The sequence below is a fragment of the Mesoplodon bidens genome, assembly GCF_964165515.1.
Source record: "Mesoplodon bidens genome assembly, chromosome: 10".
In the NCBI taxonomy this organism is placed as follows: domain Eukaryota; kingdom Metazoa; phylum Chordata; class Mammalia; order Artiodactyla; family Ziphiidae; genus Mesoplodon; species Mesoplodon bidens.
In genome coordinates, this window is record NC_138172.1 from 76403385 (window position 1) to 76427892 (window position 24508).

Genomic DNA, 24508 nt, shown 5'->3' on the forward strand with positions numbered 1-24508 from the left:
CAGAGGCAAAGTTTCACTCCGATGTGTATGATGTTGGAATTTTATTCCCTCTCCCCTCAAAAAGAACATCCTTGGGTTTTCTCCTGTTGTGCTAAGAACTCCCTCCCAAGCTTTTGAGACGTTCTACAGGCCACACACACAGGAGCAGGGCTGTCTGTCACAGAACCCAGATGCCCAGCTGTGGAAGATATTCTTTCAGCAGCATCCGTCTGTTTCTTGGCAAGACTTTGAGGCAGTCTAAAGAAAACAGTCCTGGCCTGCCTCGTCGTGAATACTGTACCGCTTGTATCTGGTTCCTCCTCCCTGGGCCTGGACACTGCTTGCCCTACAAGGCTGTCTGTCTCTCTGTCTCTCTCTCTCAGGGAATATTTGTGATTTTGGTTCGATTTTGTGAAATTCCTGTGGACATCTCCAGAAATTTTACTTTTTTTTTTTTTTTTGGTTGTTTCTCTGCTGATTCAAAGAGAGGTGGGTAGGTATTGGAAGGCAAAGATCTAATGCGGGGAAAAGAGACTTTCTGCAAGGTGCCAAGTACGATAGCAAAATGAAAAATAGTTTTCCTGGGTTCATGTTCAAACTCGGTGATGTTTAATCGTCTGAAAGGGAGAAACTAGTTCATTTCCTAGCCAAATACTATAATAAAATTCAGAGTCAGGGGCAACCTGGCGTGGCTCAGCGTATTCTGCTCTTAAGGGAATATTCTTAGGCTTAAAGGGTGGTCTTCTTTGAAAGCCTATTTAATGGTTGTGTTCTTTGGTTGAAATCTTTATTTTTACAGCATTTGTGTTGTTCGACTTTGGCACTGGAGGGGTTTTATTTTCCTATTCTCTTGATTTTTTTTTTAAGGTTAGCAGTTGAATGTTGCTAAAATTTACATAAGGGAGTGGTTCTCCATTACCCTCCCCCGTCCCCCCCACCCCGTCCCGTTGCCCTCCCCCAGCCCTCCTACCTGCCAATTGTGTCTGAAGTAATTTCGCAGCAGTGCTGTTGACTTTGGGAGATGCAGTATTTCAGGTTCTCAGCGTGTGTGTGTGTGTGTGTGTGTGTGTGTGTGTGTGTGTGTGTTTGCCCTACTATCTGACTGATAATTAGTTGTTACTTGCAAGCTCTGTTCATCTCCCTCCTCTTTCCTGACCTGCTCAGAGCATTAACATGTGAGTGTCAAAGTGTGGGACCCTTATGCATGGCGACAGGTGCTAATCTAAAGGGAAATTTCCCTTGCATTCTACCCATTAAGGGTACGGTACATAAAAATGGCTTAATGTCTCTTTGAAGGTGTCAGCAGGCATGTGTGGACCACACAGAATGGGTTTCACTGAGAGTAATAGAGTGAAATTGTCTGCATAATTATTTTCCTTGGATTGAGAATCAGCAGCCCTCTTTGGGTTCAGGAAATAAACCTCTGTTAAAACCATATGGCACTATTCTCAGAAGAGATGTTATTACAGGGCCACTTCCCTCTAAAATTTTGAGTCAGGAGTTCTTGAAAGGAGTCACATATGTCTGAGAACGTTTTCTGCCTCCTGCTTAGTTGTGAAAGTCAGATGTTCGTTCTCTTGCCTTTTTCACAAATGCCACCTCGGGCAACAGGTATAAGGTCTTGGGATGGAGCTGGCGGAGTTGCAGTGGTCCAGCCATCTCAGGTATACACACTTTGAATTATTATCTGGGCCAAGCGATTTTCTTCTTAAAAGCAAAGAAAAATTGCCCTTAATCCAGTGAAACATGTGATTTGTCAACACCGAAAGCACATCTTAAGGTCAGGATAATTATATTCTGTCTGCCCAAACCCTTAATGCAGATTCAGTTGCTTTGCTATTTTTTCCCCTTGTCCAGCATCAGTGGCTGTAAAATTTTCCTCTGAACTACTTGTCACAGTACTGGCGTGCCCTAGATATAGCTATCTTAGAGGGAAGGGTAAAGTGAATAAGAGTACAGTTTGTATAATGGCTAAGGGAATATCTGAGGGAGAATTAGGTTTAGTAAATATATTAAAGGATACAATATTTTCATATTCTGCATGTATATGTATTTAAGTATTTAAGGACACAATACAATGTGTACCTTGTGATGAATCATTGTGCATTTCATATTTTTGGGGGGGATAGTCTTCCTGTCTAGTGTTTGCTGTAGAAGGAATATAAGTTGATATTTGTTCATTTCTGTTAATAAGCCTGAAATATGATCAGAATCTGTAGAGCTTCGTCTGGCTGTTGGAAATACTAGGAAGTTAGAGTGTCTCCTTAAGTGTCAGACTCCCAGGGAGCTCTTCATAGATACTAAGTCCAACTTTTCATTTCTCATCCTAGAAAAAGAAGGCAAGATAGGTATGGTTACGAGGCTTTCCTGTTGCCTTCGGTGTTTGTGTAATGAGAACTACTTTTTACTAGAGAGAATGGTTGTTAGCATATAGATTCTGTCAGTCACTGGCCCATTTATTTATTCAACAGACACTTGTTGGGTACCTATATGTACTTTAAAGAGGGCTGTGGGGATGCAGAGATGACTTAGTCGTAGAGATTGCCCGGAAGGCAGCTCAGATAAGGGGAGAAAGCATGGGTATTCATGCCTGTGCCTGTGTAACATAAAGTGACAGGAAAAGAGAAGGGGCATAAGGTAGTGGCAGTGGAAGCGACAGGGAAGTTCAGGAGCAGCTTTACTTCAATTTGGGGGGTGGAGGGAAGGTTTTATGGATGTGAAGGCCCGTGAGCTGGATCTCGAATGTCAGCAGTTAAACTTACTGGCAGAAATTCTTTTTTTTTTTTTTTTTTTTTTTGCGGTACGCGGGCCTCTCACTGCTGTGGCCTCTCCCGTTGCGGAGCACAGGCTCTGGACGCGCAGGCTCAGCGGCCATGGCTCACGGGCCCAGCCGCTCCGCAGCATGTGGGATCCTCCAGGACCGGGGCACGAACCCGTGTCCCCTGCATCGGCAGGCAGACTCTCAACCACTGCGCCACCAGGGAGGCCCTGAATTAACTTTTAAAACACAGACTGTAATTTGTTTTTTCAGATTAGTATTAAGGAATACAAATTTATGCTGTGACCTGGTACCTAAAATGATTGACCAGCCTAGGACCTCATTTTGAATTAACAGGAAGACAAAAAAAAAAAAAAGCCCCTTGCAGAATCAGTAGAGGTGATAATCACGTTCTTTCAAGGGAAATTGTAAATTGGTCTGGACTTTAGCAACCTCTGGACTTCAGCATTCATGGAGGGGAGAGGAAAAGGTCTAAAGATCTTCAGGCCAACTTGGTGGCTCAGACTTTCTTTTCAAAGTCCTTTGATATGTGTTTATTAGTTAAGTTTGCAGTTCTCTAAATACTATCACTCCTGCTATTTGCATTGGACCCCTGCCACGTCTCCATCCATAGCAGATGGATTCTTTCCTTCCATCCCCATATACATTCTTCAGGGTTGGTTACTTTCTGATTGACACTGGGAGTGAGACTGTAGAAAGGGGGAGGGTGCAGAAGAGGGATTGGGTTTATTTGATTTTGTTTCTGTATTTCTCTTAAGCTTATTGGAGTGCGAATGGCAGGCTAAGAAGTGGTCACACATACTGCTACACAGGATTCTGGAGGATTTTTTTCCAAAGTTACACTGCGGAAGATGGTTAGTTTTAGAGATTTTTGCTGTCGCCTCATGTTTTCTTTTGCTTCCCCTCCTCTTGGACACTGGTTTAGGTGTTCCCACTGTAATATGTAGACCAGAACACACTTTAGTTACCCTCTGACCTGTGCCAGTGACAGGTACAGAGTCACAGTCTGACTTGTGACTTGGCCCAAAGAGGGCTGATCACTTTGCAGTTGGGAGGCTTTAAAATATTCCTTTAAAATCACATGACCAAGGTTGAACTCAGAAGACCCTAGGCACACCTGCAGTCACTGGTGAAGGTATTCTTATTAAAAAGATGCCCAGAGGCAACTAGAAATGTGAGTCTCAGGTTCAGGAGAGGCTGGAGATGCATTTGAAGCCATAGATGTGGATGAGGTCACTTGGGGAATGGGTACAGAGGGAGTGGAGGAGAGTTATCTTTTTCACATTGTGGCTGAATTAACTTTGTGCCCTTGGTCCCGGAGGAGAAGGAGAGGATGCTTTCTCTCAGGCTTCCTCGGGCCCCTGAGGTAGCAGTGGGGCGGTGGTTCCTGGTCTGTGTCCTTTCAGGAGGAGGGCTACCTGCTCCTTGGTTTCCATGGCACCACGGGCCCCTCCTCCTCCTCTTCCTCCATCTCTTCTGGCTCCTCTTGCTTGCCGACCCCTTAAGTGTTTGTGCTTTTTAGACTCCTTCTAAGATACTCTCCTCCACTCATTCTCTATATCCATTCCCCGAGGGACCGAGTCATTTACACCGATGGCTTCACGTTCCTGTGACCACTGAAAATGCATCTCCGTCCTCTTCGGAATCTCAGACTCTTAATTCTGCTTTGCTTCCAGGGCATCTCCACCTGAGTATGTCCCATAGGTACTTCCAACTGATGTCCCCTACAAGATTCGGGATCCTCCCACCTTCACTTTAACCAAACTTCTCCACCCAAATAGGAACCCCCTCTAGTTTCGCCAGTTTTGAACGCCCCACAGTCACCTATTGGACCAAACCAAAAACCAGAGACTCATCCTCTCCACCTTACATCTTCGTTTTTCTTTTTTTTGCGGTACGCAGGCCTCTCACTGTTGTGGCCTCTCCCGCTGCGGAGCACAGGCTCCGGACGCGCAGGCTCAGCGGTCATGGCTCACGGGCCCAGCCACTCCGCGGCATGTGGGATCTTCCCAGACCGGGGCACGAACCCGCGTCCCTTGCATCGGCAGGCGGACTCTCAACCACTGCGCCACCAGGGAAGCCCTCCACCTTACCTCTTACATCTTCTTGTTCTACTGCCCTGTCTGTCTCTGTTCTGTGTCTGAAATGCTTTCCTGCATACCCATTAGCCTGGCTGTAGCTGAGTTCACACTCTCAGTGTTTGTCTCTTGGTCTATAATATAAAAATAATCCCCTAACTGGTTTCATGCCTCAAATGCACTGCTTTTTAGATCTGTTTTCCCCTTTAAGCAAAGTGGTCCTCTGAAACTATAAATCAGCCCATGGCACACCCTTGCCTACAATATCTCAGTGATCCCCTGTTATTCACAAGGTGAAGTTCTGATGCTGTGACATTGTGGACAAGGCCTTTCAGTATCTGACCTGCCCGATCCCCTCCCTCCCACACCCCCAGCCGCGCCAAATTGTTCCCTCTATGCTTTTTTAACCTCTCTGTCTTTGCACCTGCTGTTCCTTCTGCTTGGAATGTCTTTTTCTTCTGCATTTGCTTGACTGAATTCTACTCATCCTTTAAGTTTACTTAAATGCCATCTCCTCTGTGAGCCCTTCCTGTCCGCTCTTGGAAGTTAAGCATTTATTCTTTGGTTCCCCTTTGCCTATTCAGACCTCAGTTATGCTATCTGTCGCATTGCTGTCATTATTTGTTTATACGATGCCTCCCCAAGTATATGCTGGGCCCACTGGTGTAGCATAGTTCATGGTACATAATAAGTGCTTAGGAAATTTTAATTGAGAAACGAATATTCTATTTGCATCGTGGTTTCCTCCGTGTAGGACATTTTCACCTCTGTTACATTTCATCCTGATGATGTCCCTGTGATGCAAATACTTTGATCCTCATTTGACAGATGAGGAAGTTGAGTCATAGGAGGAAATTGAGTCATAGAGATGATAGATTATTTGCCTGTAGCTCCACAACCAAGTTGGTGGCAAAGCCAGGAACAGACTCCAGATTTTCTGATCCTTGTAAAGTCAGGCCCAGATTTAGATATGGGATTCTGCTTTTAGTCAGACGGTGGTTTGGTATTTTAACTATTCCATTAAGTTCACTAATTGTGTGTGTGTGCGTGTGTGTGTGTGTAACCCATGGTGACAGGTGAGGCATCCATGGCATCACTGATTCTTAGAATTGTAAGTTAGGTAGTTTGTTATCTTACAGATGAGAAAATTCTGTACCCGACAAGTTCACAAGCTACTATTAGTGGCAGAACCCAAATCTCCTGACGATTAGTCATGTGTTATCTTTCTTACTACATGTTGGGCAATCGTCATTTCTATTGGACAGAGTTTTATGGTTGAATCTCATGGGTTTTTAGTAGGACTTCTTGAGCCATTAGGCCAGTGAATTCTTGGGAAGAGCCTACCTTTGGAGCAGAAAGGATATCATTTCTGTGACCATTAAGGTCCATGAAAGTGATAGAACCTAGAAGGGTAGGAATAAAATGAGGATGTTGTTTCATTGGTTACCCCACTTTCCAGACCATATTCCTTCTTTTCCAGTGGACCTCCTGGATTCTTAAGCATGTGCCATTTTGAAACAAAACCAAGGCATCTAATTAGGCTGATGGTGTGTTCAGTAGTCAGAAGGGTTGTGGTGTCCTGGTGTAAGTAGAGTATATAGCATGTTGGGCCTCAAGAGGACAACATCCCAGTTACCTGGAAAGAGACATGGAACTGACATTGGTGGTATCTCTGTCCCTTCCACTGGGCTCTCGCTCTCTGTGCATATATATGTATACATGTAATAGAGATAATGTAAATTTATAACCATATACACGTGTATGTGGAAAAGCCAATACTTTATACATTTTATGCAGACAAAAGAAAAATCTTCAACTGTCATTACTGATTAGATAATTCAGCACGAAGCCAGCAGACAAAAATCTTTAAAACTTTACATCTGCTTTTGGAAAAAAAGGTTTAATTTTAATCACCTGAAGGTTCTTTTTTTTTAATATTTAAAAAAATATTGGGCTTCCCTGGTGGCACAGTGTTTGAGAGTCCGCCTGCCGATGCAGGGGACATGGGTTTGTGCCCCGGTCCGGGAAGTTCCCACATGCCGCAGAGCGGCTAGGCCCGTGAGCCGTGGCCGTTGAGCCTGTGTGTCCGGAGCCCGTGCTCCGCAGCCGGAGAGGCCACAACAGTGAGAGGCCCGCGTACCGCAAAAAAAAAAAAATATATTGAGCTGGTGTCTCTATCATGTTCTTTCATTGAGGGGGTGCTGATGATGAGCTCTGAAAAAATGGCCGCCAACCCACTTCCTTGGGTTTGACAAGAATGCACTTTTCTAGTCTGTTGTGCCTTGAAAAAAAAAAAAGGTAAAACTTGCTATCTTCTAACTCCATTTAACACCACTTTAGATTCCCTTTTATATAACAATAACTTGATCCTACTCAGAATACTTGGCACCTTTAGTGACAAGAGTGGAATGTAAGAACACTTTAGCAGATCTGAAAGTGAGTAAACTCTGGTTGTTTTGGAATGAAGAGGGTAGAGTTTTCAGTTCTTTATTCAGAGTTCGCAGAAGATAAGAGTACCGGGATTAACACAATAGACTCCCTTCATTACACATGGCTGAACAAAGCAATTATCTGTCTATCAAGACTCTAGTACATTGTGCAACAGCGTTTAGGAAGGGTGTATGGATGGGTGGATAAGCGCTCTTCCATTGGAAAAGGCTGCTGATCCACGAGGGAATTTTTCTGAGTTTAACTTGTAAACTGTTTTATTTTGGAGTTTATATCATGTTTCCCTTGCAGTTTAGAGAGAAATGAGGTTGTTATTTTTTTAATGTTGTTGATGGCATTTTTCAGTTCCTTACCCATCTGACTTTTATTAGGGGGGTTATTTCAAAGACATCTCCTGTTTAAGCATGTTTAAACAGTCTGTTTGAGACCTGTTGTGGAGATATAAACACAATAGTCCTTTAATGTAGTAGAACAGACTTCTGACAGACACAGCACATAACAGACATCCATCCATTATTGCTTAAGCCGCTGTTCCTTCCATGCCTGACCTGAGAGGGTAACCACAGAGCTCAGCTGACAGCACTGGCCGCTCGGAAGACACTGACATACCCCCTATTCCTGTCTAGCGAGCAGAGAATTGCAGAGCGGCAGACAATTGGAGAGGCCTTAGACCAGATTAAAGCTAAGTACCTTAAATCTGTCTTAATGGCTGTGTTTACCTCTCCTTCTTCTTCATTCCTTTAAAAAAGTAATCAGGTTTTGCAAGCGTTAAGAAAACCACCTCTTCTTGCCAGCTGGACTAGGTCCAGTTTAAGCAAGAAATTCTCCCCCTCCCCCTCTTTTTTCTCCCCTGTCTTTTTCTTTTTTCTTCTTCTATGATCTTCACTGCCATTCAGCACAGCAAGACCAGGCTGCGGGAGCTGGCTGACTTTTTCCTCGGTTATTACTTTTTAACATTTTCTTCCTGTTACAGAAAGGGGAAAATTGAAAATGATGTTCCTCGGCTGTAGCAGCAAATGTCAAGAGAGGAGCTCTTTGCACTTTTTAATTGCTTCGATGTAGTGCTTTTTTTTTCTTTGCTCGAAACACACACAGAGTCACACAGCACATGCCCCAAACCGTAATAATGAAAGAGAAACAGAGAAGATCGCATGCTAAGGAAACTCAGCCAGGATCCAGGAATTGCGTGACAGTCTGTAGGCTAGTTGTCACTAGACTCTTTGAAGAATAATGCCATCCATGTTTAGCTGGATTATTGGCAAATAAACAGTGATGCTTTTTGTTCAACTATGGAAACTACCATTTCCATTGCCTAAAACGTCACCGTTAAGAAAAAAAATCTTTACGTCTCTCAGTGGGGTCTCTGTAAAGGCCAGTAACACAAAACTGTGGTGTGTATGAATATATTATAGTCAAAGAAGGCAAAGGAAATGTTTTCAGAACTAACACACTCGAGTTTTACTAAGTTTCGTGAGTGAAGTGTAGACATAGAGAAAGAGATCTTTTGTTCATTTCCCAGAAACTGAAGGGAGAGATGCGGATTCTGATGGCCCAGGACAGTTGTGGATGTTGGGTTGTAATTAGTAGAACAAGATGTGTTGTGATAAAACTGAGTCAGTAAGACTGGGTATAATGTAACAAAATCTCTGAATTAAGCTTCTCGGCTTTTTCTTAGTTTGTTCTTTTTAGGTCTCTTTTTCTTAGCCTTTTTTTCCTTCTTTCCTTGTATGGCAGCCTGGCATATGAAAAAGAGGACAGAAGAAGCTGGTCAGGGGCTGGTGTCCAGTGTCACTGCCTACTTCCGTGACTTCAAACAAGTCACAGGGGTTTTGTGGGCATCAATTCCTTTTCTAAAATAAAACATGGTCTGGTGAAATCCACATTCTCTTCCAGCTCTGAAAAATTCGAATTCATATAATCTTATTTTGAATGCGAGTAAAGCTGGAAAGAAGCATCCCTTGGAAACAGCAGGCAGGCAAAGTCAAGGGTAGCAGGATCGGAACTAGGAAGAAAGTGCCAGAGAATTTAGAGGTAAAGAGGCAGAGTAGATTAGAGACGTATTAGGACAGAGGAGAGGGGCTGAGCTGAAGTCAGCCAGGTTCCCGGTTTAGTTCTTTTTCCACCGCCTGCAAAAATATTACATCTCCTCCTGTGTATTTCCATTACGCTTTCATCTGGTCTTTCTTTACATTTTAAAAATCTTTTTTTCTCCTTACCTCCCATGAATTTCTCTTTCTTTAGATATTTCAGGTTGCTTGACTCCATTATTTCAAGAAAAAGGATTGTACTCTAAGCATATGTTTTTCAGGGGTTATTCCCTGTTGAGCGACGGTCCTTTCTTCCAGATACTTATTCTTTGATTGTCGGGATCTGCCACAGCCTAAAATCTAAAAGTTGTAGAGTAACTTGCATTTATATACATGCGAATTAATATCTCACAATTCTTTCATTTGTGTATTTATCAAAAGATCTTGAATTCTTTAACCTTTAGAAGCCTACATTTTGAAAGAGGCTGTCCTTCAATGATCTCTCTCATGCATCTAATTATATTTAAAAAATGACTCCATACGAGTTTGGGAGAGTGAACTTTTTACTCACTGATCTAAACTGGCGCCTCTTATTATTAAAAGAAAGCAAATTCAAGCTTTTAACATTTTTTTCTATGAACTGGAGTTCCTAGAATATTTCTATGGAGTCTATGGCTTAACTATGTAATTATGTCTCTTGAGTAGATTATGTTTTTCTTCCCATAATTATGTTTTTACCCAAGAGACTTGGAAGGCTTCAGACCTCTCTTGGGTGAAATTGTTCTTCTTCTCTTCTTTCCTGACAAACTCTGAATTCTACATGCCTGACTGTTCAAGGGCTCGAAAGAGAGCTCTTGAAGATATGTGGTAGTGATTATCATTTTTTTTTCCTTTAGAAATTGGTTTATATATTAAGAAGGCCCTTAGAGGGAAGATCTGTTAGTTCATTTTTGAAATGCCATCAGAGAAGAATCTCCTGGAAGGGGATTTGTTTATGATCTGTGGTCCTCTGTCTGAAGCCACACACTAACAGTGGTCTAGGGCTGTCTTGTCTCACGGGCCGTCCTGTGTGAGCTCTGGGGCCCCATGCACACATCATATTCCACGGCTGCTAATTTCCAGTGGCTCGGAGGGGCTCCAGGCCTTCCTTAAACATGAAGACAGTTTCTTAGTCCATTTCATTATTCTAGTCCCGAAATAGTTTTTGACCTGAACCAGACAGCATAGTCTTAGGAAAAAGGATGACTCAGCAGCCTTTCCCAGCAAAGATTAGAGACTCATCAATTTAACTGTGGGAAATGTTGCCCAATAACCAGCCTTTTTATTCCCCCCTCCTCTCTGACTTTTACTGGACAAAAGGAGAGATAATTCTAAATGTAACAATGTTCTTATTTACTAATTTAACAAGTATTTGTTGTGTGCCTTCTCTGTACCTAGGCTCAAAGTTACGTGTTAGATGTAGGACGTGACACCCATCCTCAGGGGGTTCACAGTCACGTCCAGGAGAATCTAAGATATTAGGGTTTGACATTTTATATAAATATTTTATATCAATTCACAGAAAGTTAATGCTTACTGAATGCCTACTACACTTAAGTATAACCACATGTAGTGGACAAAAAGCAGTTGTAGCTGCTCTCAGTTTGCTGTGATAGAAACCAGAGGGCTCACCGAGGCCCTAGAGACAGAAAAGACCAGAACAAATGTGGTGACCAGGTTGAGACTGGGAAGGGATTTGGCCAAATGGAGGTGCTGGGGAGAGGCAGTTCTGAGTGGAGGAGGCAGCTTGGGCAAAGGCACGGGGACTCTGAAGAACTGTGGGGAGTCCAGTGTGAGTGGGGCATAGGCCAGGAGCAGTGTGGTTGGAGCCATTGGAAGAAAGTGTGATAAGGTACATTGAGACCGTCTTTTCCAGGTTCTTGTTTACTGGGGTCAGGGGGCTCTGTTTAATTTGATAGACACTGTAAGACGACTGAAAGAGTTTGAACAGGTACATAACGTTAATGTTAGGATTTAGGGACTGAAAGGACTTTAGAAATTATGGAAACTAACTCTTCGTTTTTGCTGGGTCTCAGAGAGTTCCATTAAACCCTTCCTGTGGTCATACAGCTGGTTGGTGCCCTTTCATATATGCCAGCCTGCTGCTCTGGCATCTTAACCACAAGTGAGAGGTTAGGAGTGGTCCTAGTGGGAATGGAAGCTAGGGGCTCATCCCTGTATATGGGCTAGACCTGCAGAAACTACAGGCATGGGCTTGACCGGATGCTGGGGTCTAGGAAAGGGAAGTGGAAAAGACCTAGGCTGGATTTTGAGCCTGGGAGACTAGAAAACAGTTATATTAATGGAAACAGGGAAATTAGAGGAGAAGCTGGTTGGGACTGTTTGTAGTGGCACGGGGAGTTGTGTCAGGGAGAGGCGAAGAACTTATCTAAACATTGGGTGCATGACAAGGGTACAGGTCTTCGATTTTTAGACTTTCGCAAACCACCAGTGAAATGTAGTCATCTGAATGTAAACAGATAAGAGTTTCACTTTTCTCGATAGTATTTTCATTTTCACATGTATGTAGGAACGCAGAAAATCAAGGTATTTAACCTAGAGCCTCAATGAAGTATTTGGACCCAAACTTTGCATGGCTTCCCTAAGAACTCACTTGAGTCTGTGTCATCTTCCATTTTTGTGGGAATGTAGTAACGCTCATCCTCAGAGGTAAAATTCCAAGTAATTTCATTTGGAATTGAGTTATGACTTTAAAATTAGTCAACCTGGGCTTCCCTGGTGGCGCAGTGGTTGAGAGTCCGCCTGCCGATGCAGGGGACACGGGTTTGTGCCCCGGTCCGGGAAGATCCCACATGCCACGGAGTGGCTGGGCCCGTGAGCCATGGCCGCTGAGCCTGCGTGTCCGGAGCCTGTGCTCCGCAACGGGAGAGGCCACAACAGTGAGAGGCCCGCGTACCGCAAAAAAAAAAAAAAAAAAAAAATTAGTCAACCTGTTCCCTAATCCCTCCCTGCAAACACTCTTTCATGTGCCACTTTCAGGGCAGAGAGATTAGAATTGAAGGCATCATTTTTGTCCCCGCAGAACTGCTGTGGAATAGCATCTCTGTTGCATATAACCAATTTACTCTGAAAAATGGTAATTCTGGTTCAAGTCCTCTCCCCTTTTCCTTTTTACTCTCTAAGTCATTGTCACAATATTCTTAGATGCTTCTACCCTGTGGCTTGAGCCCTGGGGTATTGGACCAGATCTCATTCTGTCACTTGACTTGCTGGCAGCTAAATTAGCTCATGTCTTCTCAGACCCCCCTCTCCTCCAGGTAGGCCTGACGGCATGGCACAGGAGTCTCAGGGGCTGCCAAAGTGTTGTTTTATTGGTCAGGGGATGAAAAGATCTGTCTTAAAAGACAGATTTCCATATGTGTTGCATCGTTGAAAAGAATTAATGTTGTCAAATGAGAAGTGTCAAGTGATTTGAAGATGGTTTGCCTCTGGTTAGGTTAATATCACATATATGTTCAGCACCATCTTGTCTCACAGGACGTTTGTTATCATGGTTCTGTCATTTGTCCTCCAACTAGCTTTTCTGCTTCCTTCTCTGCTTATCAGGATCCTCCTCCACCTTCAAGGACGTAATGATCTCATCGGTGAGGGTTTCCTCTTCCCTTTTAGTCAGCATCAGTTGTTCCCCTGTTCTTCCAATGGCATTTTATTAGTTTTTAAAGTTTTTTTTATTGTGAACAATTTCAAACATACATTAAAAGAGATTATATTTCATAAAACCCCAGGTACCCATCGCCTTGTTTTACAATTAATAGCATTTTGCTGTATTTGCTTCATTTGTTATTTTGCTGAAATATTTTAGAGCAAATACCAGACATCAGGACATTTAACCTCTAGTTACCCGTTCTAAAACCTAAGGGCATACTCTTACATAATCACCAAAAGCACCTCTTTCTTAATATTTTGAAATAGTCCATATTTATATTTTTTCACTTGATCCCCAAACTGTAGTGTTTCAGTGATTGTCTCACACAGTCCTTTGCAGTTAGACCTAACTGCTTGCCTCTCTTCCCTACTAGACTGTGCACTGCTTGAGGGCAAGGATGTTATCTTATATATTTTCTCCCCCATTCTCCTTAAAATGCCTAGTGAGACTCACATGGTAGACGCCCAGCACACACTAGCTAGACTAACTGACCTGAATTTGGACGCCATACTGATTCCTGATTGATGCTTTATTGCAGATCTGCCTTTTAACTTTATTTTATTTAAACATTGTATCTTCCTGATACCCAGGATACAAGTAGATTGATACCTAATAAAAGAAGTGAGTGTTTAAAACTGATTTAAAATACTACTGTAGGGCTTCGCTGGTGGCGCAGTGGTTGAGAGTCTGCCTGCTAATGCAGGGGACACGGGTTCGAGCCCTGGTCTGGGAGGATCCCACATGCCACGGAGCAGCTAGGCCCGTGAGCCACAACTACTGAGCCTGCGCGTCTGGAGCCTGTGCTCCGCAACAAGAGAGGCCGCTATAGTGAGAGGCCTGCGCACTGCGATGAAGAGTGGCCTCCACTTGCCACAACTAGAGAAAGCCCTCGCACAGAAACGAAGACCCAACACAGCAAAAATAAATAAATTAATTAATAAACTCCTACCCCCAACATCTTCTTAAAAAAAAAAAAAAAGTAAAGAACTTTCTCAGGCATGAAACAAGAGATGAAATAGAAAAGTCAGAGAGGACTTGACCCACCATTTCTGGCTTAAAAAAATAATAATAATAAAATAAAAATAAAATAAAATAAAATAAAATATAAAATACCACTGTAAAGAGAGGAACTGTCAAACATCATGCCCTAGTGACCAGCAAAATGACCCTTCTGTGCCACGTGAGAGCGAAGGGGCTGTGACACGCCCTGCCTGTTGTGAAAGGCGTACTCTTCTGTAAGTGCACTTGGGCATCCTTCAAGAGGGCTCACTAATTGGCGTAGTGCATCCCGCTGTGAATACAGGGCACAGAGCATGAGGTTCTGGCTGGGCGCCCACCCGCCTCTCCAGAGTTGTGAAGCAGTGCTCAATCGACTTTTATAAAAATGGGCAAAATGGGTTACATCAGAGTGGCACGTTTGTTTTCGTAGTTCACATACCACAGTTTCAGAGTCTTCGTGGACCAGTTTCAGAAGCGTGATTTTTTAAGCAGAAGTTCTAAAGGCGACATTACCAACTTTCACCATGGGTGAGTTGCCCTTGGACTGAAAGAGCCAGGTGGGGAAGAATGGGACCATTAGACTATTGGTTGGTGACTTAACCGTTGCTCATGTGTCTTTGCTCTAGGGATGTGTGAATGCTGTGACCCTTCCATCACACTTTCTTCTTGTGCCCCTGAATTTGTTGCAACAAAAGTCATATTTAGCCAAACACACTTAACTTTTTGAATGAAATTTGTTCTGAAAACTACTTTTTTTTTCCACTTGAAATTCACTTTTGACTGTGATTTTTTTCTGAACGACTGATGATGTGCTGTTTTAATCTAAAACAAGCTGGTTGGCAAATGGGAGGGAAAAGAGTCCCAGACCAGCAGTCAGAAGACCTGAGTTCTCGTCCTGCCACTAACTGTGACTTTGGGCAAGTCATTTCCCCTCTCAGCGACTCAGAGTCCTCTCCATTAAAGAAGTACACTGCTCTAAAACTGAGAGTCAAAATGATTTCTCTTGTTCTTTTCAGTTCTATGATTCTAAATGACTTGCAGCAATGCTTAAGAATTATAGTAAGAGCAAATGCAGCTTTCTCAGAAAGCAAGCAAGCAAGCTTTCACTTAAATGAACGTTCTTCAGGGAAATTTCTTAGGAAACATCAATAAAGGCTGGTCTCTAAAAAAGGGGTTTCCCTTCTGGATTCACAGTACTGCCAAATAAGAAGGGAAGAGTTTTTCTGGGAAAGATAGTGCTATAATATGATATCCTGGGCCAGAAAAATTTCTCTCAACCAAGACTTTTATCTAAAAGAGGAGAACATTCATTCATTTATTTTTTATTTTTATTTTTTTTTTGGCTGTACACGGGCCTCTCACTGTTGTGGCCTCTCCTGTTGTGGAGCACAGGCTCCAGACGTGCAGGCTCAGCAGCCATGGCCCACAGGCCCAGCTGCTCCGTGGCATGTGGGATCTTCCCGGACCGGGGCACAAACCCGTGTCCCCTGCATCGGCAGGCGGACTCTCAACCACTGTGCCACCAGGGAAGCCCCATTCATTTATTGTATAAACATTTATTGAGCACCTACTGCACGGCAGGGACTGAACTGGGTTGTGAGAATTACAGCTGTAAACATGCCAGAGCAGTCATTCTTGTTGGACTCATAGTCTTGCAGGGGAGACAAATCAATGCATGAGATAATTACAGATTGTGGTTACAGCCATCAAAGAAATAAACAGGGTGTGCTCGAGGGGAGGGCACCTATTCTGGGTCTAGTAGGCAGGCACCTCTCATAGGAGGTGGTGTTCACCCTGAGGTCTAAGGGATGAGAAGGAGTGGGCTGTACAAAGAATCCTGGGGAGAGCATTTCAGGAAAATGGAAAAGTCCTGGAATGGGACACTAAGGGAGACAATGGCAGAGGCCCAGAGAGACATGATGGGGTCCTGCGTGAGGGTTGTGCTGGTGGAACTGAACAGATTCAAGATAGACTTTCAAGATGGAAATGACAAAACCTGTTAATGGATTGAATGTGGGGAGTGAGGGATAAGGGGAAATCAAGGGAAGTGTTAAGGTTTTTGGCTTAAGGGACTGAGTGGCTGGTGCCATCCGAGATGGGGGACTCTTAGGGAGGAACGGGGTTTCTTGGAGAGAAGAAGCAAGAATTGTCTTAAATATGCTGAATTTAAGATACCTTTGAGATGTCCCAGGGGAGAGTCAAAGTCAAGTAGGCAGAGGGACACACAAACCTGGAACTCAGGGCAGAGGTCAGGGCTCACCCTAGCGATGGGGGGAGGCATGGACGTGAGTCGGTGGCCTTGAGCGAGTGGGGTTGTGGGATCGTCCTGGGCTGTGGCTCTCTACCTCAGCTGCACGTTGGACTATGTCGTGAGCTTTTAAAGAATAACTTTCCCCAGGACCCTCTTCCAGAGCTCCCAATTCAATTGAGCTGATGGACATCTATATTTTTCAAAGCTCCGTAGAGGATATTTTTATTCAGCTTGGATGGCAGAGCCACTGATCAAGGCAGGCAGTGCAACTAGAAAAAGGAGATCCAGGACCGAGCTTTTGCATAGTCTTAGATATGCAAGACTGTGCAACATGGGGACAGCAGTTCTCCATTCTTTATAGCTTCCTCCTGCTTGGAAGATCCACTCTTTGGCCCTTTGGATGAGGTTTGGTTCTCCCTGTACCGTGGCAGAGTAGCCTGTCCTTGATTGAAGTCCGTGTGCCCTTTGTCTTCCGAGTCCCCAGTTTCCGAAGGGACGGCTTGGGTGCTGAGGATTTAAGTACGTCTTCTTTCAGCCCGTCATTCCTGTGTCACCCTGATGTGGTTTAGCGGTAGCAGTTATTTGTCATGGTTGAAGGATGAAGAACCCGTTCGGCTTTTGCTCTTCATTCTCCTGTAAGAATTTTGTTGTGGTCGTGGTGGTGGCTGTGAAGGGGCAGACGTTCTAGGAAGAAAAATGGGTATGTTTTCTGTGTAGATGCAGCTGCAGATAGATGTTCCCCGAACTACTCTAGGGTGTGTGTAGATACTCGGTAGCTTGCCTTCGAAGATCATTTCCAAAAGGTGATTGAGGCTCTTCAAATTTCACCTGCTCTTAAATTTCTCGCACACATCCGTACTCCTCCAGGTCCTTTATTCCTGCCTACGACCTCCTATTACTGCCCCGAAGCACCGGACTCAGAGAAAATAAACGTGTCCTCACACATTTGTGTACTGAGTTCACATCTCATACGGTCTCTGGGAAAACCTAACGAAAGGGCTGTAGAAAGCAGAGGCAAAGCTTATTAAATTTTCTTGTGACCCATGGCCCACATAAAGCCCCAGTATATAAAGGAACCATGCAAGATCGTGTAGCCCTCCCCCCACCCCCCGCCAGCCCTCAGGGAATCTGCCATTCCAAAAATATGGCCTATTAAATAACTTCCAGGGACAATTCCATAAGCTTTCTTGTTAATGTTTACAGCTGTATCAACACTACAGCAATCCTTTATTTTTTTTTGGTATGTGTATGAGGAACAGAATCCATGGATCTAAGTGTGACAAGTACTGTATGATTCTCTAATCGTGAACCTTGTAAGACACAGCGAGGTATACTGATGGAAGTTTGTTTAGGGTAATGGGTGAGCTATTAACTTTGTAACTGAATCCTTGCTGCTGCTTCTGCCTGCCTTGAAAACCAGCCTGACACCTCCCAGGGCTTAGTCCTCAGGTGCCTCACTCTGGCGATCTGGATATTTTCAGTCCTTCGTAGCAGCTGGGAGAGGAAGGGAGAAGCTGGGATCCAGCATGGTTGGTGCCACATGATGATGTATGGAAGGCTGAGTCCCCTAGGACCCGGGCTGCATCCTGGTCCAGGCTGAGCTAGTCAATAGCTAAGACCCATGGGCTAGTTGTCTTATCTCTGCAGGCCTTGGTCACTTCATCTATGAACACCTCACTTCCTGGGGTCTTTGAGCTGTTTTGGGTAATCCCTAAAGGTCCTTTAGATTTCTAAAATCTATGTGTAATCTGGATAAAAAGTCATAAATGGTGGGGAAAACGACTATCAGTAAGCAATGAGTTTCCCTAGTTTTTCCTGATCATTTTTCTCCCAATCTTAGCCCCTCATTTGTAGCACATGCCCCAGACTTACACTGGCAGGAAATAGGGTGGTGGGTGCATTTCAGTTAATGGGCCTTAGTTGGAACATGTTTGGCTGGGGAGACAGCTACACTCCTATTACCAAACCTTGGCTTCCTGTCTATTTTCTTTGGGCTGGGTAGGCAATGAAAAAGGAGACAGGAAAATACATTTGGGGGCAAGTAAAATAAGGAATTTGTCTTAGGAAGACAGCTTATAGTTGGGGAATTCTAATGTTCAGCTTAACCCTGTCCTGATATATTCCTCTTGTCCTGTACTAAGTGGGAGATAAGGTGTTCTTGCTACTTGTAGAATCTACCTTCCCATTCTTGAAGGCTCTTCATAATCCTCCTTCAGGGTTTTCTTCTGTTATAGATACTACTCCTAATACCCTTAATTTTTCCTGCAAATTCTTATTCTAGTCATCATCTTAAATGGCTCTTCCTTGAATCAGCTTCCGTTGCTTAACATTTTACTAAACTGTTGGGGCAACATACCAGGGCTTCACTGGTACAGAATGTGGAATATATTTCTGTTTAGGCAGTAGGCATTATTGTACTTGTTCACCATAGTCCCACTCTACAGATTTACACTTAACTAATGTCGCATCAAGATTCAGGTGTTTTCCAGTTATACCTGCACCAAGGCAATACCATGTTCTTTGCTAAGAATGATTGGATGATTTTTAAAAAGTCTTAGTACCTTGGTTATATTTCAACTTACATAGTTCTTTAATATCTAGAATTTCTGTGGATTTTACACTTGAATAAACTAGAAGAGAGACAAAGTGAGGTTTTGGTTTTTGTTTTTTTAAATAGTGGATTCTCACATTCACATGGTAACCCAAAGGGTATTTTTCAGTTTCTCTTACAGAACCACAGTACTAAATTTAAAATAAAAATAGCATTCTCTCTGATTTAACATAGTTTATTATACGCTTTCAGGCTTTGGCGTATCACAAAATATCCACATTCCTCTCGAGGATTTGAGTTTCCTTGCCTGTATTTCTGTTTTCCTCTTAAAGGGGTTCTCGGTTTGAGTTTTAATTTTTCAGAAAGGAGTCTCCATAAGGTACAGTGGTAACATAAAAAAGAAAAAGTCACTTATGATCATCATGGAAGTGTCCCTTTAACAGATGTGTTTGTCTCTGTTTCTGCCCCAAGTATGGCCCACTGTGTGTCCCATGCACAGATTCTGAACCTTCAGGGGAGGTTTCCTCCTTCATGAAATGAGCAAACACAGCCCAGGACACAGTCACCTTTCCCAGCCTCCCCGAGAGGCCAGAGGCGGCGCCCAGAGAGTCCCTCTTGGGCTCTGGTGTCTGGGCCTCACCGCTGATGCTTGGCCCCGAGTCACCCTCTGGGCCCCTCCGCTCTCCATTCCTAGAACAGAACCAGGGATGCTTGCCACCGGACGATGCTTATTACAAAGCCCTTTGAAATGGAAGGCATTATATAGACGCATCATTATAAAGATCAGTATTGACAATTCCTTGGCTTAAACCCCTAGTATGTATGTTCACGTATCTATTTAGCATGGTCAATTGTTCAGCTAATTAATATGCTTTTATTTTATGATTTGCTGTTTCCAGGGCACAGACAGAAGCTTGATGACTCTAAACCTAGTTTGTTCTCTGACCGCCTCAGTGATTTAGGGCGCATTCCTCATCCCAGTATGAGAGTAGGTGTCCCGCCTCAGAACCCACGGCCCTCCCTGAACTCTGCACCAAGTCCTTTTAATCCACAAGGACAGAGTCAGATTACAGGTAAGACAGACTCATAGGTCTCACTTTCGCAGACTCCGGCAGGCTGGGGGTGAGGGGCTGCCTGACAGATGAGACGCGTTCACTTCAAAGCTTCTGGAGCTGGGAAATGGCTTATGATGAAAGAAATCAACACTTGAAGACACTGGCCTTCTTTTTTTTTTCTCTTTAATAAAAACCAAATACCAGTATTCACTAACTTTGGGATAAAATTTGGGGAAGTTTCTACTGATGCTGTCCTCTGTAGCGATGTCAGTCTGCACACTGGTGGGACGGTAATACCATGCTGTCTGGGAGAATGTTTGTTGTCAGTTTCTATATTGTGTCCGGGTGGTGCAGGGGATAACATCACACCCTCACTATTAGAAAATTAGCATTACCATCTCAGATCTGGGCTAATGTTTCTTACATGTATAACTGTTTCATTAAGTTGGCTGGAAAATTGCCCTGGGCTAACAGGCAGCCTTAATTGGTGGTTATAAGGCAAGACCAAGGAGCGGCCCATCGGGCAGACCGAAGTCCCCTCTGATTCACATTGAGCTCCCGTTCTTCATGTGACATTTCTCTTTATGCATTCCAGTGTGCTGCTTGCTTTACCTTTCTTCTTAAAAATGAATATCAGCATCGCATTACAGACTAATCATTCACATTTGGTGCATTAAGACTCCCAACCCTTTTTTTTTTCCTGCCCCACTTGGGCAAAAGCAGATCTTCCTGTAGGACTAGTCTGCTTGCTTTTATGCCATGGTGACAAGAGAGTGCGTTAATCATCATAGGTCTTTAATTTGCAGATCACAGTACTGAGAGCAGCAAGGAACTCAACATGTCATCTAGTTACTATTGTTGGCAGAGCAACTAGATGGGAAGGAAAATAACTCAAAATGTGCAATAAACTCTCAACTTGGATCTTTTCTAATGGTTAGGTTTTTGTCTGTAGCCGTTAGGTTTTGAGTGTCTTTAACGGTTTATAAGCATAATTGTTTATAAACGAAATGACCTACCTCTCCTTCTGTCCTGCCCTTATTAGGTATGTCTTTTTGGATATTTACTTAGGTTTCTGTGGGTCTATGTGTATTAGTCTGAATATATGGATATGCCTGAGTATGTATTTTTAAAATAATATAGAACTATAAAAATGAAATATCTAAACACTGAAGAGAACCAGATATCTGCATGAGAGAAGAAACGTAGAACTCTGTGAAGAATAGCCATGTGTTAGGTTTAAATAAATCTCCAGTTATTGAAATGTAGGAGTCAGGTTAGTATGTTCACTAGAAATGGGTCCTTGACGAAAATGCCAGGGTGAAATTCACACCAACTTGTGAATTTGAAGCTTGTCGCTATGCATGCTACTACATTTAAAGTAATGGACTGAATTATTTTATTTTTTATTTTTTATTGACATATAGTTTTTACAATATTAGTTTCAGATGTACAACGTAGTGATTCAAAATTTTTATTGATTATACTGTTTATAGTTATTATAAAATATTGGCTGTATTCGCCATGCTATACAATACATCCTTATGGGTTATTTATTTTATATACAGTAGTTTGTTAAAGTGATGGATTTTAGGTCATTGATTAAGGTTCATAATAGCTGTCCTTTTGTCTTTATAGTAATCCTTAGATTCTGTGTGTGTGTGTGTGTGTGTGTGTGTGTATGTGTATAGAAGTATGTGTATACATATATAGAAGTGTTTATATATGATTTGTAAGGGTCTTATGATGGCTAATAAGATATATATGAGAAAAATATATGTTCTATGATTTGGCAACCCCTGGGTTCTTTAAATGTGTGATTTCTATATTTTAATCCTTAACTGTTTACTAATTATATTTTGCTAATGGCTAAAGCCTTTAAAATGGCCTTTGGAACCTGTGTGCTGCTAGATGCATTTAAGAAGATGCTTTTCTGAAGGCTTTGTCCTCAAACCTAAAGATGACACCAGAAAATAGGACCCAGAGGACATTTTAGAATCCAAAGCCCCCTTAGATATCATTAACCGAAAGCTAGGTAAATGTTGTGAAGAGGATCTACATTTTAGCAGCACCCCTGACCCCACATATGAGTGCAGAGAGGGAGGCTCCGAGGAGACCCGGGGCACGTCGCTGCCGGATGAGCATGTGAGCTGAGCAAAAGCCTGGCCATCTCCACCGACCCTGCTCACCTCCAGGCATCAGCCTCCTCCCCATCAGGAGGCTCACAGAGGTTAAGCTCCTTGTCTGCAGTTTTACAGCACGTTAGTGACGGAGCAGAATTCGGTCTCTTGACTCCTAAGGCAGTATGTTTGGTCTTATACAATATCATGGTGCAATTCCATCATGATCCTTTAAAAACAGTATTTCAATATTCACTGGCTGTATTCTTAAAAATGAAAATATCACTTTCTGGAATTATAGTACAAGAGTATTAGCTCTGCATTTTGGGATGATGGCATCAGTAGAATTGATTCATAGATGAGTCTCCTCATTTTTTTAAGCATCCACAAGGTATTGGGCCCTACAACTTCCTTAAACTTTCCAAATTTGCAGACTTACACACACCTTCATGCTGCCCCTACCCACTGTTGGCCACATGCCCTTTCTTTAAACCCCCGCATATCGTTAGTGAGACAATACAAGTGTCTACCCATAACCAAGGATATGCGGAGTTCTACAATGACCTGGGTTATTAGGACAACCCAGAAACATCCGTAGCAGCAGCAGCTTCAAAGTGAATTGAATAGATCATTTTTTTCTCCCTGGATTAATTTTCTTATTTATTTAATAAGTGTAAGTTAGAGTGAACCACATGTAGAGAATTGGGTCTTAGGGAACACGGGGGAGAGCAGAAAAGTTCTGTCCTTGAGTTAAAGTCTAAGTGAAGAGTTATCTTTCCCAGCCCTTGCACAGCCACATTCTATCCCAAGGCTATAATGTACACGTCTTCCCTCTGTACCCCCTGACTTACACTGTTCTATCTATGGCGGTCTCTTTCTGTTGACAAGATCCACCCATCCTTCAAGGTCACTGTTATCTTCTTCGTGAAAGTCTTGGAACCTTCATCTAGAGGCTGCCTCTCCATCCTCTAAGCTTCAGTTGAGATAGCCTCATTTTGTGGCTTCTGTGTATCTCCCCTCTAGATTAGAAATTCTCTGAGGGATTTATTCCAGACATTTATTTTCTTTTGTGCCTAGCACAGTGGTAGCTAGCGTCTCATTAAATGTTGAATGAATGAAAGTTTAGGTAAGAAGAAATCATTGCAAGAAGGGTTGGACTATCATGCCTGGTTCGTGTTGACCGTTCTTTCTGATTTCCCATCCCAGGGTGCCTTTGTTCCCTTCTGATGAACAATAACAGCAGAAATCACATTTCAGTAGAACACGTCCATGGTTAAACCATTTGGTATCATTCCAGTTTAGGGTCTACATTTTCACATGATTAAATTCTCCTTAAGAGACTGGATTTTGTAACTTCTTTCCAATATGCCACACCTGCATTTTAGTTCACGTAATCCTTTGGATAAAGGTATTTGTAACAGAAAGGGCCCAGTTATCTCTCATCGATTGGCTTGGCTCTCTTGATGTCTCAAGCTCTTACCCCCAAACTGTAGACAGTGATCATGGTTGTATAGTCACTATGAGTTCTCCTACATACCAGCATAAAAGGCAAGTTGAACTCCCAGAAGAGTGAAATGAAATTAGGAATTGTAAAGTGAAGAAGTCCTAAGCCTTTACTGTTTCATATTAGTGTGCCTTACAGTTCCTAGGGCTCAAGGTCCTGGCCATATGGTGGGCTGGCTTCTATGCAGTGCAGGTCTGACCTGTCACTCTGTTGAGGTCTTTAATGGGGACGTTCTGCCTGAGGGCCCAGGGCCTCCCCATGGCTTCCTGAGGAAGTTGCTTCCTCGGCACCTCTTTTTTTTTTTTTTTTTTTTTAATCTTTCAGACATCGGTTGCCTGTCTCTGGGTGCTAGGAAACACCTAGCTTGTCACAAATGTCCACTTCTTTGGATTCAGAACATGGTGGTAGCAGTGGAGTAGGGAGACTATGTTAGGAGGTGTTGTCAAGATAAGCACTGTTTTGAACTCAGTACTCTCTGGATGGGTGAGCCGCATCTAGAGGAAGAGAAAGCTGACTCAGGCCCTTGACGGATTGGGAAATTCATGTAACCTTGGGGGTGGGCATTCTGCGATTCTGTTATTCATTCCTAAAAAAATATTTATTGAGTGCTTATTTTTTGCCAGGCATTAGTGTAAGAGAACAAGATAGTATAGTTACTCTTCACCAGGGGCTCACATTTTGGTGACATATAGTCAGCGATTGGGTCAATAAGCATACATGCAAGATAATTTCAGATAATAATGGAAGCTTTGGGGAAATGAAATAGAGTAATGGGAGAGAGAGCAGTGTAGGGAGGGAAGAAGCTAAGTTTGATGGGAAAGTTTGAAGAGCTTTGAAGATCTCTGAGGAGCAGCATTTCTGGTCGAGGGGAAGCTCAGGCAAAGGCTCTCAGGGAGCAGTGATGCGGTGTGTGCAGGGGCCAGGAAGGTCAGGATAGGTAGAGCGGAGTGAAAAAGGGGAGCGGGCAGGGGCTCGATTAAGGAGAGTCTTCAAGGCCCTGGTAAGGAGTGTGGG

General features: G+C 43.2%; 1 protein-coding gene across 6 annotated transcripts in view; it reads left to right on the plus strand.

Annotated features, from left to right (window-relative positions):
- The window catches only part of RUNX2 (RUNX family transcription factor 2), a 358429-nt gene that overhangs the window by 141048 nt on the left and 192873 nt on the right, over positions 1-24508 (plus strand). For 4 of the 6 annotated variants that reach the window (XM_081246848.1, XM_081246844.1, XM_081246845.1 and 1 more), the window contains exon 6: positions 19718-19891. The exons of the other annotated variants lie outside the window; for them this stretch is intronic. In XM_081246848.1, the coding sequence (XP_081102974.1) occupies positions 19718-19891 (174 nt within the window). The remainder of the gene's footprint in view (positions 1-19717; positions 19892-24508) is intronic. 6 annotated transcript variants of the gene reach the window in all.